At 36.9% G+C, this 14,689-nt stretch overlaps 1 protein-coding gene across 1 annotated transcript in view; it reads right to left on the bottom strand.

Moving 5' to 3' along the window:
* GTF2F2 (general transcription factor IIF subunit 2) overlaps window positions 1–14,689 on the bottom strand; it is a 153,254-nt gene that overhangs the window by 31,464 nt on the left and 107,101 nt on the right. Inside the window, exon 6 of the mRNA XM_025875004.2 lies at window positions 429–528. Coding sequence (XP_025730789.1) covers window positions 429–528 — 100 coding nt within the window. The remainder of the gene's footprint in view (window positions 1–428; window positions 529–14,689) is intronic.

Below are 14,689 nucleotides of genomic sequence, written 5' to 3'. Positions count from 1 at the left end.
AAACTATGCAAAGCAATCGTAATAACCACTGGGAAAAATTAGTATTGTTCCAGACTTATAAAATTTGTCAATACATTAAAAATCCCCAGCTATAAAGGTATGGAAAAATGAAAAAAAATATTAAAACTAGAATTTATTAAGGACATCATAATTTAAAACATTAAAAACACCGAAAAATGAAGTGTTTTATTTCTTTGAAAAATTTATCAAGAGTAGTTTGAACAGTGGTTGCCTTCTTCTCATTGTTTAACTTAGGATACAGAGTGAACTCTTCTCCATGCTTCGTAAATCATCAGATTCCTTACTTAGTCTAGATAACTCAAGCACTTAATAGCAGGTGTGTGGCTAAGGTCCTTTTAAAACCTAAGAGTCTATGATACAGAAAAGAATAAAGATATAACAGAGTGAAAAAAGACATGAAGACTTACATTGTACTGATGATTAGCAACAGGTTTATAATTGGTTGTCACAACTTTGTCCAGTTGTTGTGATAACCTTACAGGTTTGGAAGATTCTTCTATTTGTAATCTGAAAAACAGAAGGCATTATTTATTTATTTTTATTTGACATAGAGAGAGAGAGAGAGAGAGAGACAGAATGAGCACAAGCAGGGGGAGTGGCAGGCAGAGGCAGAGGGAGAAGCAGGCTCCCCACAGAGAAGGGGGAGCCGGATGTGGGACTCAATCCCAGGACTCTGGGACCATGACCTGAGCCGAAGGCAGTCGCCCAACCAACCGAGCCACCCAGGCGCCCAAACAGAAGGCATTATGAATAAACTTATTTATCAGAGTGAAACCTGAAGAGTTATTCCTACAATTCTTCTTACTCAATACTTAACATATAAAAAGCTCAAAAGCTCTACCAACTTTAATACTTCAAAAACACATTGAATGTATATGACTATAATGCAGAAACCATAGCATAAGCTAAACATATAAACTATCTCATTATAATTCTATGACTTGTTTCTAATCCTAGCCTGTACAGTCAAGTCTTAATTACTAAAACCAACGAAGCTAATCAGCCTTAAATTTCTGGAAAAAAATCTGCATGTAAAAATGAATTATCTTAAATTATATGGTATAAACATAATCAAGTTATTTTTTTTTAAAGATTTTTATTTATTTGAGAGAGGGAGAATGAGAGATAGAGAGCACGAGAGGGAAGAGGGTTAGAGGGAGAAGCAGACTCCCTGCTGAGCAGGAAGCCTGATGTGGGACTCGATCCCGGGACTCCAGGATCATGACCTGAGCCAAAGGCAGTCGCTTAACCAACTGAGCCACCCAGGCGCCCCCTAATCAAGTTATTAATTTAAAATTCCATTCGCTTGATAAGAGATAATATGCTGACACTCAGGTCTAATGGTTTCTTTATTGGACAGCACAGATACAGAACATTTCCATCATCAAATAAACTTCTATTGGACAGCATTGGTATGGAACTATTGCAGAGCTCCATCTAAATTAAAATATAACTCGGGGCGCTTGGGTGGCTCAGTCAGTTAAGCGTCTGCCTTCGGCTCAGGTCATGATGCCCGGGTCCTGGGATCGAGCCCCGCATGGGGCTCCCTGCTCGGCGGGAAGCCTGCTTCTCCCTCTCCCACTCCCCCCTGCTTGTGTTCCCTCTCTTGCTGTCTCTCTCTCTCTGTCAAATAAATAAATAAAATCTTTAAAAAAATAAATTAAAATATAACTCAAAATACCACCTCCAGGGAAAAGCCATAAACATATTACTTTAAATTCTCTTGTTCAATAGAACAGGAACTAAAAATAATTTTCATTTAAAATTCCTTTAAAAAGCCCAACTTGCAGTATAAAAAATACCTTTTTAAATTTTTTTAAATTTATTCATTTGAGACAAAGAGAGAAAGCTCCTGTGAGGGCAGGAGCAGGGGGGAAAGGTCATTGGGAGAGGGAGAAGCAGACTCCCTGCTCAGCAGGGAGCCTGAAGGGGGAGTTTGGTCCTAGGACCCTGGGGATCATGACCTGAACTGAAAGCAGACACTTAACTGACTGAGTCACCCAGGCGCCCCAAAAAGTACCTGTTTTTATAACATTATTATTTTATTCCTTGCATGAAGCTAATTATCTATTTGCTCCTGCCTATTTTCAGGTATGTAACACCAAAATACTCAGAAGAATTTAGATATATAGCAAACGCTTTTTTAAATGTAAAAGTTATAAATACTATAGGTTTTGGTTTTACTGTGATTCCCAAATTCAGTATAGTCATTCCTGTGTTGAAACATATTTAGATTCTTTTTTTTTTTTTTAGATTTTATTTATTTATTTGAGAGAGAGAGAATGAGAGATAGAAAGCACGAGAGGGAAGAGGGTCAGAGGGAGAAGCAGACTCCCTGCTGAGCAGGAAGTCCGATGCGGGACTCGATCCCGGGACTCCAGGATCATGACCTGAGCCGAAGGCAGTCGCTTAACCAACTGAGCCACCCAGGCGCCCACATATTTAGATTCTTCTAATTATTTATAAATCCATAACATTTCAACACATAAAATGATTATAAGTACTCTGGAAATGTTTTTAGAACCTTACTGTATATGTAATTATAAATCATACAGACCATGTTACTTTGCTTTTCATGAGCCAAATATACTTTCTGTGAACCACAAAGAAAGTACTAGCAAGAGGTCTTGGGGACATCTTAGAGATGTCCACCCAAAGATGGACTTGGACTTTTACTCCTTCAGTGGTCTCTTAACTGTTCTTGGATGAAGCACAAGCTCCTTCATGAATTCATATCCCTCTGGGATCTAGTCCCTGCTTATCTCTCCAGCTTTATCCACCATTCTCCCACATCTGCTTCAGACCGCAGCTGTGCCATGACCAGATTTTAGCAGAAGCCTCTTGCTGGCAATCATCCAACAAATGTTTACTGGGTGCCTATCTCTGCCAGGCACCGGGTCAGAGGTTAGGAATGCAGCAATAAAGAAAAGACTTGCTTTAGTGGAAGACAAACATTAAACAAATGCTTATCTGTAACTAATAAACTGCAGAACTAAAAAGGAGCAGGGGGTTGGTATTATGACAACCGAAGGCATACTGCTATGAAGTAAACATTAACCCTGGTGTGTGTGCACTTCAGGGTAAGCTGGAGCAGGACTGCCCATGCTTTTGACAGGTGGGGCAAAAAGATCAGGTGGAAATGACTCCTCCAAGCTGAAAAGACATCTCAAGGTGACTAAGAAAGAAAAAAGTGAGTGAAGACAGGTGTAGGAATGTTTACAAAGGGTTAGAACTAAGCATGTACAACTCCCTGAGGGAAAAAAAAAAAAACAAGTGGAAGCCTGTTTCTGAACACCTCTTTGTGTTCTAATCTTAGCCCTATCCCCTACCGGAATCAGTTCTCAGGGATTTGGCCTTCTAAATGGTAATCTATCTGTTATGCTTCCACTAAATTATCTTCCCTGTTTCAATCATCACACTCCATAAATTGATCATATGAGACATTCAAGGAGGGAGGCATGTACTAGCTCCTTCCTTCCACATTAAATGATTGTTCCTATTACTTCACAATTTGAAAATTCCTTGGGGTTTCCGTTTATTTCGGTAAGTGCGTTTTTATAAGTGGTAACTTATTCTTGTCATACTCTTACACTTGAATTCATCTGCAGGCATTGCATCCTGATTCAGGTTCAGGTGGCATACTTTCATTTCCTTTCAATTCTAGTGCAACAACTCTAAAAGCCAATGCTGTCATCCATAGTGTCATGCCATTTTTATCCTCAAAGTAGCTCATCTTTATAAATTTAGAAAGGAAAACACTGAATTAACTTTTTAAAAATAAAGAGCTCATATAAAAATGTAACCTTCGTATTATGGATTTAAAACATCAACTTCAAGAGTTTTGTTTTAACTAAAAGAGGATACCTTATGATTCAAAACTCAAAAGGTTAATCTTGGGGCTGAAAATTATGACATTTTTAAAGAACTAAATCTTTTTTTTTTTTAAGATTTTATTTATTTGACAGAGAGCGCACAAGCAGAGGGAGGGGCAGAGGCAGAGAAGAAGCAGGCCCCCACTGAGCAGAGAGCCTTAAGCGGGGCTCGATCCCAGGACCCTGGAATCATGACCTGAGCCGAAGGCAGACTTAACCATCTGAGCCACCCAAGCGCCCCAAAAGAACTAAATCTTAAAATACTTTAATAAACTTTGAATAGTTTAAAATAGGTTAGCAGGGATCTTTACTTAATACAAATAAATTCATTTAACATTATCTCGTGAAGTGTCAGAACAATTTGCAACTCCATTTCACCACTGAACAATGTACTTATTATTAATTAAACATCACTGACCTCAACATGCCTTCAAAGTCAAAATAAGGTTTATCTGGTTCATGCAAAATAATAAAATTTTGAAATATTTGGTTTGTAAAGCTGAACAGCAAAGTACATATAGAGGTTGTAGGCTGGACTGAGAGCAATCTAAAAGTTTCACTGTCCTGACCATTTAAAAAAAATGGGTCTTAACTTTTTCAGAAAAAATTTTAAATATGGTGTTATTTTCAAGAAACTGCAACACAAAAATCATATACTGTGATTATTTAGGTGCAGCCAAACACCTAAAAAACACCTAAAAAAAAAAAAAAGGTGTTTTACCTTTGTTTTATAAACCATTTAAAAAAAATACTTATGGGATGCCTGGGTGGCTCAGTCGGTTAAGTGTCTGCCTTCAGCTCAGGTCATGATCCTAGGGTCCTGGGGTAGAGTCCCACGTCAGGCTCCAGGCTCAGTGGGGAGCCTGTTTCTCCCTCTCCCACTCCCCCTGCTTGTGCTCTCTTTCTCTGACAAATAAATAAAATCTTTAAAAAAAATACTTAGTGCTAATTACTATCATCACTTCAGGACAATTTAGACTATACTTCCATCTCAGAAATTACTAGTCTTTCTGGAATTATTATCTAAAGAGCCAATTTTATCTCTTATTTCTTCCCATGAAAGAAAAAGCTCGAGGGCTACGTGACCTAAGAGCTGAAATACTAACAAAACAATAACAAATTTATACAGACATTTAAAGAGCACTTACTATGTGCTGGAAACTGTGTTAAAAGTTTTACCTATATTATCTCAATCTCACTTTTTCCTTATCTCAATCCCACTTTTTCCTTATAGTAAGCAAAAAGGGAACTGGAACTCATCTTCCCCCCATGCTTTTACCTCACGTTTCAAGCAGTTAATCTATAAAGTCCTTAACAGCATACGGTCTCTTCTATACAGTCTCCTAAAAGGCCATATAGCCGAATCAAACCTCAAATTAAAATCTCATTGATATAAAAATTAAAAAAAAACTTACGTGTTTAGTTCAAAATAAGTAATTCTCCTTAACACTAATCAATCTGCCTACACCTAGCCCAATTACATACATACATACAGAAGGGCACATTTCCCTTTTCAACACTGAAAAAAAGATTCCTATTAACTTAATGTCATGAGTCATTAGGCTACAATCATGGTCCATAATCACTCCTATCAAAATCACTTAAAGATCTTCTTCATTATACTTTATTAAGATTTACGTACTATACTGGGAATTTGATTTTTAAATTATTTAGGATATTTCAAAAATACAAAATCCACATAAAAAAATAAAAGAATAGTAGCATAAGCATCTCCAAAATACTTTAAAGGATGAACACTGGTAAAATCTAACAAAATGGGAAAAAGTCAAATTCTCTTGCTCTAAAGATATTGGCAGATTGCAGAAGAGAAGTCTACAAATTTTAGTCAATAGATCCTCCATTCACCTCCTTGGTAAGTACAGTGCATCCCATGTAAAAATAATTCAATAAATATTTGTTAAGCAAATGAACAAATGATACCACTATTAGACAATGAGATCACAAAGGAAAAGGGCAAAACCCATATTACGAAATCCCACATTAATCCCTGATTTTATACATGCAGGCTATTTGCTTAAGCAGAAAACCCTAAGTAACACTGCCTTGACTAATCTGGTTATCAACTATAGAATTAAACAATACAAAAAAACACTGAACAACAAATGTTTCCACCAGCAACTGCCAATGTAGGAGTCATTTGTGTTACAACTGCATTTGACTGTAATTTATGCTACTCTTAAAAGTGATAGGTTTCACAAAAGAATGTGTATTTTCTTAAGATTTTTATTTCATTTTTAAAGGGAAAAGTAAAGCAGTGAAAGAGTAAACAGTGCCTCCAGGGGGGGAGAAGGAGGCTGACATTTTGCAGGGTGAGAGAAAGAAAGGTCTCAAGGCAAGGAGAAGCAGGAACAGCAGCGGAGCAAGGGAACTAACTGCCTATGAGCGAGAGCACGTACAGTTGGCCCAAAGTCAGGTGACAAAAGAGAAGTTTCAGAAGAAAGCCCAGCTTGGAAGCAGGCAGACAGAGGCTGGGAGAAAGTCCAGGTGTGGTAATAACAAGGTGCCCGTGGAGCTGATTTACTAATATGAAAGGTTCTGGTGACAATTAGTTTTAACACAGTCCACTTACAGGAAGTTTCACTGTTCTGAGACTAGGACAGGAGAGCTTCTTGGAGGAACTGTAACAGCAGCACACATTATTAGAATGCAGATGTGAGTGGCAATGAAGAAATTTTACATCTTGCAATTGACTAGTAATTGAATTATATCCTTATCTGGCAGGGCAATTGGAAGGATTAAAGATAGCAAATATGAAATTAAGTAATTTAAGTGTCTCTTACAAATATTTATTAATTATTTGTAAGCTTCATGAAAATAGGAACCTTGCTCATATCCCTAGGGCCTAGAATAGGCATGCAGTATAACTGTGATGAGTAAATGAGAAAATAAGAGAGAAGAAAAGTTTTAGGCTGCATTCAGTCAGAGAATGGCAATCTGGCCATCAAATCATAAGATTTGCAGCAATATACGCTAACATCTAGATTTGGCATTTGAGAGAAGAGAATGTAAAATATATTAAGGTTTAATTTTCACTCTGTAGGACACAGACTCTCCATATCTACTTGCGCAGCCTAATATAGTAGCCACTCGCAAAATGCAGTTATTTAAATTAATTTAAATTAAATTAAAACTTAGCTCCTCAGGCACACCAACCACATTTTAAGTGCCCAATAGGCACATGTGGCTAATGCCAACATATTGGACTAAACAGATAAAGAACACTTCTATCATTGCAGAAGTTCAATCAGAGAATGACAAACCCAAAAATCTACAGGAACTTGTCAAGTAAAGTAGGAAGTACCAGTGAGAGATGGGAGCTGTGGTGAACTGGAAACAGAGCACATGCTCCATCCCGAGTGGGCAATAAGTCCTTAGCACTTACTTGACTGTTAGTCCGTAGGAAAACAGGCAGAGTATTACCAGATCTTCTAATTACTCAAGAAAATGCAGTCAGATTTTGGTGTGAAAGCATTTATTTAAACACTGCCAAGTAATTCAATTTTTATAAAAGGCAAACCCCAACCCCCCAAACAAAATTAACCCCTTCAGTACCAAAAAACATATACCAGCTATACCAGGTCACTAGTTTGCAGCCCTCTGACCTCTAGATCCCAGGGGTTTTGTTTGCTTTTTGTTTTAAGCAAAGCAGCAGCAAAGAATTAAGAATTGCATAACCAAGACTCTAGTCTTGGGGCGCCTGGGTGGCTCAGCCGTTAAGCGTCTGCCTTTGGCTCAGGTCATGACCCCAGGGTCCTGGGATCGAGCCCCACATCGGGCTCCCTGCTCAGTGGGAAGCCTGCTTCTCCTTCTCCCACTCCCCCTGCTTGTGTTCCCTCTCTCTGTCAAATAAATAAATAAAATCTTTAAACCACCCCCCCCCCACACACAACAAAAGACTAATTTTGTTGAAGGACCAGCAGTTCCCTCCAACTCCAATCCCATGTTCCTATCCTAGGGAGAATCCCTGAACTGGCTAATAGGCTCTCCTAGACTGTTCTTTGGGGAGTGCATTCCAGCCAGTAATCGGACTAATAATCAAAATATATCTCCTAAACAATACAGAAATTAGATAGTTTTTGGCTTTTTATAAAACTAACAATTTCATATGATTCAACCTAAGAGCTCCCACTAGATGAAAGACTTAACACTGAGTTGAATTCTTCTACATGAGAATAGAACTCAAATTTGCTAATTAAGTCCTATCATAATGGTGACTTGCCCATGATCATATAGTCTGTCAGAAGCAGGGGGAGAGGGGGTAATTCAAGATTCCTTGTCCAGTGCTCTTCACTTATATCATAATTACATCTGAAATATAATGAAATAATCCAGATGTCTCAAGTTGGTAAGCATATATATACTATCCCAATTTAAAATATTTATAGCTATTTGAGAAAATATACTATGTCCCAAAATATGTCCATTACATTAGCTAGCAAGGTATTCAGAAGTGGCCTACAATCAGCAAGTGAATGACTAACACTTGGACTCTGTTTTCTCCTAGATTCTTATAGAAACAACAGCCACTGACAAGTTTTGGATATGTGTTGAGTAAGGTAAAATAAATGACACTTAGTGTAATGAAGACATTTTGTAAGGGTCTTGTTCTTGTTTTTTTAATTACTGCCTAATTTCTATTTTTCACTGAAACACTGTAAGACTGCCAATCTATTAACAAATTTTCACTTCTCCAGGAAGAGTGTGTCACCAGCATTTCAGAGAGTATCTATCCTTGCTAACTAACCAATCCAAAATCCCCACTCAACAGTCCAAAATATAAATATCTTGCCTCCTGCCAAAACATCATCATTATCTTACATAGTTTCTCCTTTCTCTTATATTCTTTCCTTATGTAAATACTTATTATCTCGAACTTGAAGGCAAGTTCGTTCAGTGGATACCTTTACCCAAAGCAGTGGTATTACTTCTAAGTCACTAGGGCTCTGATTGCATGCAAGTACAGCAGACACCCACACTGGAGGAAGGGGGCCAGGAAGACAGCACACAACAAGTTCTTATGAGTCTAGAAAACAACAGGATGTCTTAAGGTATGCAGTGCCTGAAGGTTTTGTTCAAATAATTATCAATTTTGGTCACCTGCAACTTATCCATGATATTTTTTTTTCCTTAGTCCAAGTCAGGCATGCTTTTTTATACCATCTCATTAAAGCAAATTTCTTTTCACCTTGGAAAGTTTGGATTCCAATTTAAGTGTGTGTGTGATGGGGAAAGGGAAGGGGGGGCAGAAAGAAGGGATGGCATTTATTGGAAGAAACTTTTTGCTGCTTATGCTTTTCCTGTTAATCAGATACTCTAGTCACTATTTTAGTATAGGCATAAAGTAGAAATACATGAAAGGAAAAAAGGTTACCTAATCAGGGACCATTTATTACTTCTCAATACATCACCAGCTAGCTATTCTTCCTATGCTAGAAATGAAATTATCCTAAACTCCAATGGATGATGAATGACAAAAATACTTAAATTTCATTCTTTCAGAAGTTTTCATTTTATTTCCCTTCTCCAAATTCCAGTCAAAGTAAAAAACCTAAATAACTTGGTATAGTTCCCAGGGGTGTGGGCGAAAGCTTATCTATCAAAAGGACCACTAATATTTATAATTCAATATATAAAAGAGCAACGAAGAACTATCTTTTGTATTCAGATTCATGCCAATATTTTGCATTTAAAAAATCAGAGATTAAAAGCAAATCTATGGCATACTGCAAGACCTTGAACAATGTTTAGTCTAGAAAGAATGTACCATACCACGCATGATATGGCAGGGTCTGAAACCAGACTGGTCTTAAGTTCCAGTCCTACCACTAGGTATGACCTCAGACAAGTTAGTCAACCTCTTTAACACTTTGGTACCCTCATCGGAAAAACCGAGGATTGTAAGAACAGAAATAAGGGAGATGATCTTTATAAAACCCTGTCCCTTAGTGTATATTCAGTACACTGTAGCTATTATGAATTATTATTACTCAAGTAGCCACACTGAACAGAAATGTATGGGAGTTATTTGAAAACAACTTTTAATAATTATCTGGTTTACCAAATGGATTTTAAAATCAAGACTTATGGAATCTGTGTTTATCCTTTATTCTAATAAGGGATATTTGGCTACATCAGATTAAAAGTACTTTCTCTGATCTCCTCTGATGTTTTCAAGGATAAGAAAATTTCTTCCTAAATGCCATTTGGCATCAGGTAAAACATGTAATGCTCACAGAAGTGCTAATTTTAACTAATTATAACTTAACCGCAGCACCAAAAGACATAAAAATATGGTAGCTTACAGTTTTGGGTAACTATACATCTGATTTTAAAAATTCACTGAATTATTAGTCAAATATTTTTGGATTTAATCTTCAGGGCACTCAAATAAATGTCTCATATAGGACTTTCACCCAGCAGTGACTAGAACATGTACCTAAGTAGAAAACTACATTTGAGCAGAACATCTCTTTAAGTTACACAGATAACTCATAGCCATTTTTAAACAGTCTCAAAAATTATCTTTCCCCATCTTACTCATCATATTAAATGTGATTCAAGGAGGTTTTCTAATTTTCTTCCCAGAGGACAGGGCCACCTTTAGAAAAACTGCACAAGGGGTACAACTGCATGGAGTAATGATTTTATTCCTCTCCTTCCTTTATCATCAGTGTCTATTTTACTTTGGCTAGTGTCCCTGTTTTTACGTCCTTGACCTTTTTAGCTGATTTTCTCTAGATTTTTTATCTAGCTCTGGATTATTTCATATACATTATTTTACCTTGATGACCAAATAGGCTAATGCCTCAGGCACATGAAACAGTAACACTTAGGCCCCTTTCCACCCTGTAATCTCTAAGGATTAGTTTAGATTTTTGTATCCTAAAGGATTCTTTGCCCAACACTTAACTACACTGACCCTCATAAACTTTTGTCTATGCGGTGGGTTAACTTAGCTCTTAGAAATCTTCTTGACATCACCATTTTACTCAAGCAACTCAGGTTTCACTATCCATTTCTTCTCCCAGATTACTTTCATAAATAGAAACTGAGTTTTGCCTAAGTACTAATTCTAGAGGCTCGTGCTGCTTAAACTCTCCCACCCAGCTAAGTAACAGGCTCCAGCCTTCTGCTTCCTTGTGGATTCCCCACGTACAAGAGTCTATGGACTCCCACAATGACGTATGACTCAGAGGACTGACTGGATGAGAGAACTGCAGGCCAAGCAGTCACTGTGGCAGTTTAATGTGATATACTGGGACTGCCAAGCCCTTCAATATTCTCGAATCACATCATACATATCTTGATTGAAAACACTTAAAAATATGTATTTTTTAAAGATTTTATTTATTTATTTATTTGACAGCGAGAGAGGGAACACAAGCAGAAGGAGAGGCAGAGGGAGAAGCAGGCTTCCTGTTGAGCAGGGAGCCTGATGCAGGGCTCGATCCCAGGACCCCGGGATCACGACCTGAGCTAAAGGCAGACGCTTAATGACTAAGCCACCCAGGCACCCCGAAAATACTTAAAAATATTTAATCAATAGGATGTAAAAGCTTTTTCTTTCCATTAAAGATTGAGATGTATTCTTTAATTTAAGGCTGCAATTTGATTTTAAGAGCTTCAAGCCTCACACAGGTTTTACCTCTGTGAATAAAATTCTTTCAAAACTAGAAGAGAAATTGCTAGAAATTACCATTAATGTAATAACATTAACTCAGTTTCACAACAGAAACACTAATGCTTATATGTTCACCATTTTGAGAAAGTGCTGAGGGTAATTATTACACTAAGATTTTCTATTTTCATAATTTTATCTGTTCATGTTGCCAGCCCTCTCAATAGGCATTCAACTCCAACTACTTTTTTGGAAGCTCCCGACTTTTTTGGAAGCTCCCAAAACTGTTTATCCATTGACTGATAAATAGGTTTCTGATTTGCTATTGTTTGGTGGGGTATTATACAACACTGACATAAAGTTACCTGGCCATCAAGCAAATTTCCTTTTACATAAAGCCTATGGATAGATTTATTAAGAACTGAATATATCATTTTGAATATAATATAAATTCTTTTTCTTGCTATTAGTAGAGGGAAGAAGGCATTATAGAAATGTTTTAATCTGGGTTTTCTAAATATATAAAATACTATCTGGTTCAATTCAAACTGAGGATTTTTAACAGCTGGTAGTACAAAGTACAAAGACAACAAACTTGGCATAGAGGGAAAGGGTTTCTAAACAACATGAGGGTGAAAATAGTCCTGATGCTTTACAGATTTAGACTGTGTGTTATTTTATTTGCACTGTTAGCTCTACTTGAAAGCAGCTTCATCTTTTAGTCATTCATTTTATAGCCTGTAATTCCTACAAGATGTTAGGGATATCTGACTATTCTTCATGGAACTCTGGTTAGTCACAGAATGACTACTATTAGGGCCCAAAACAAATGTATCAAAATGTTTTCCGCATCATCAACACACATGGATGGTACAAATTATTAGATACGCTACTTGGCCATGATGCATATTTGAAAGTGATGAACAAAATTCACTTCATTTTGCTAAGCTTTTGATATGATAATCTGGGTCATTTATCTTTGTAAACATCACTTTGGTAGACATCTTTCATGAGGCCAAACACCAGTAAGATGATGATGAGGATGAGTACCAGTAAGAAAGCATAAACTCCTATGTTATTTTTTCCAGTTGTGGTAATGGTTTGATACCAAGCTCTTTCCCCCAGTTCCCTCTAGTATTGCTAGATGAAAGCTAGCTGTGTCCATGGAACAGTCCAAGGTAATACACTCAAATGGCAACGGACCCTATGACTTTGGTCTCTCAGCACTATCCATTCAACAACTGTGGAACAGATGAAAAAATAGGTACGTATGTATGTATGTATCTATACATATATATTTGGATGAACACATTCTAAAAACACACCCACATTATGTTTCTCCCAGTTCAATATTTAGAGCCAAGAAATAAATTAATAGGATTTGAGCTTGCTGTATTTTTATACAGATCAAAATGAGAATATAGATGACTAAAGGGAAGTAGGCGTCTGTGGGTTTAATTCATACACAAGGTAGGGGTTAAAGTATGGAGTATGTTTGATAAAAGCAATTTAGATGTGAAATGAACCTGGTGGTTTAAATGAGCCTTTACATATTTAATAACAGATGGTAGAGCAACAATCTTTATATCTTGTAAGATTAGATCCGATTCTTAAAACTGCGAACTCTATTACCACGAACAGGCTATCCTATCTTCTCCAAATAAAGTATATTATAGAATATGTATTTTCTATAAGGTACATGTTCACAGTATATGAAATCTGAAGGAGACACATTTTAAAAATGAAAATAAATTTATGTAACTGTTATTTTAAGTAGTGAGTAAAGGAACTTAAAGTGAGTGTATAGAAGGGGAAATGAGTGAGGTAATGTAGTTCGAAGAGGCTGACCTAACAGAAATTAGACAATAAAAGATTGGAAAAATGACTGTGACAAGAAGTACTTTCCAATTTTCATATTTGTTATACTATAAATTGAAGGCTTATAACCAGAATTCTTTAAAATAGTTTAAAGCTAAGCACCAAAGATTATCAAGCAGTCCCAACTGCTCACCTTCTGATCAATTTCTTTGACTCCTAAAAATATGCAGGCTAGGGATTAAATAAGCTGCTTATGGTGACAGAAGCAATGTTTCTCTAGCCAGCCACTGTGATAAATACTGCAAGTATGAATCATTCTTCCAAATTAAAATTTCTATGATCCTATGACTATGTGATGGGTGCTAAGAGAATATACCAGTGGGATCAAACAACTTCTATTCAGCAAATTTAAAAATTCCATTCTGCAAAATTCCAGTTGCTTCTGAGTAGAAATCAGAATTATTAGCAGCATATCATGTCAAACTGTAGGAAGCTACCCAGAGGTACACCAACCAAGACCCTGTTGCTATGGTGACTAAGCAAATATAGCAAATGGCTACTTCATTAGTGACTCCATGAAACGTATAAATGCTGGAATAATGGATGTTCCCATCTAACAGGGTGTGGCCACAAACGTGTGCTGAGATTCAAAAAGACTTTTTTAAAAGATAAGGTGTATTTCCAACATCCACAAATCAATCAACGTGATACAATACATTAACAAAAGAAAGAACAAGAATCATATGATCCTCTCAATAGATGCAGAAAAAGCATTTGACAAAGTACAGCATCCTTTCTTGATCAAAACTGTTCAGAGTATAGGGATAGAGGGTACATACCTCAATTACATAAAAGCCATCTATGAAAAACCTACAGCAAATATCATTCTCAATGGGGAAAAGCTGAGAGCTTTTCCCCTAAGGTCAGGAACGTGGCAGGGATGTCCACTCTCTCCACTCCTATTCAACATAGTATTACAAGTCCTAGCCACAGTAATCAGACAACAAAAAGAAATCAAAGGAAGTCAAACTCTCACTCTTTGCAGATGATATGATACTGTATGTGGAAAACCCAAAAGACTCCACCCCAAAACTGCTAGAACTCATACAGGAATTCAGTAAAGTAGCAGGATATAAAATCAATGCACAGAAGTCAGTGGCATTCCTATACACCAACAAGACAGAAGAGAGACAAATCAAGGAGTCGATCCCATTTACAACTGCACCCAAACCATAAGATACCTAGGAAGAAATTTAACCAAAGAGGCAAAGGATCTGTACTCAGAAAACTATAAAATACTCATGAAAGAAATTGAAGAAGACACAAAGAAATGGAAAAA

This window comes from Callorhinus ursinus, unplaced genomic scaffold (genome assembly GCF_003265705.2).
Source record: "Callorhinus ursinus isolate GAN/ISIS: 27379988/994484 unplaced genomic scaffold, GSC_fseal_2.0 scaffold7, whole genome shotgun sequence".
Lineage (NCBI taxonomy): Eukaryota > Metazoa > Chordata > Mammalia > Carnivora > Otariidae > Callorhinus > Callorhinus ursinus.
The sequence above is the reverse complement of the archived record's forward strand: the minus strand, read 5'-3'. Positions and strand labels throughout refer to the sequence as shown.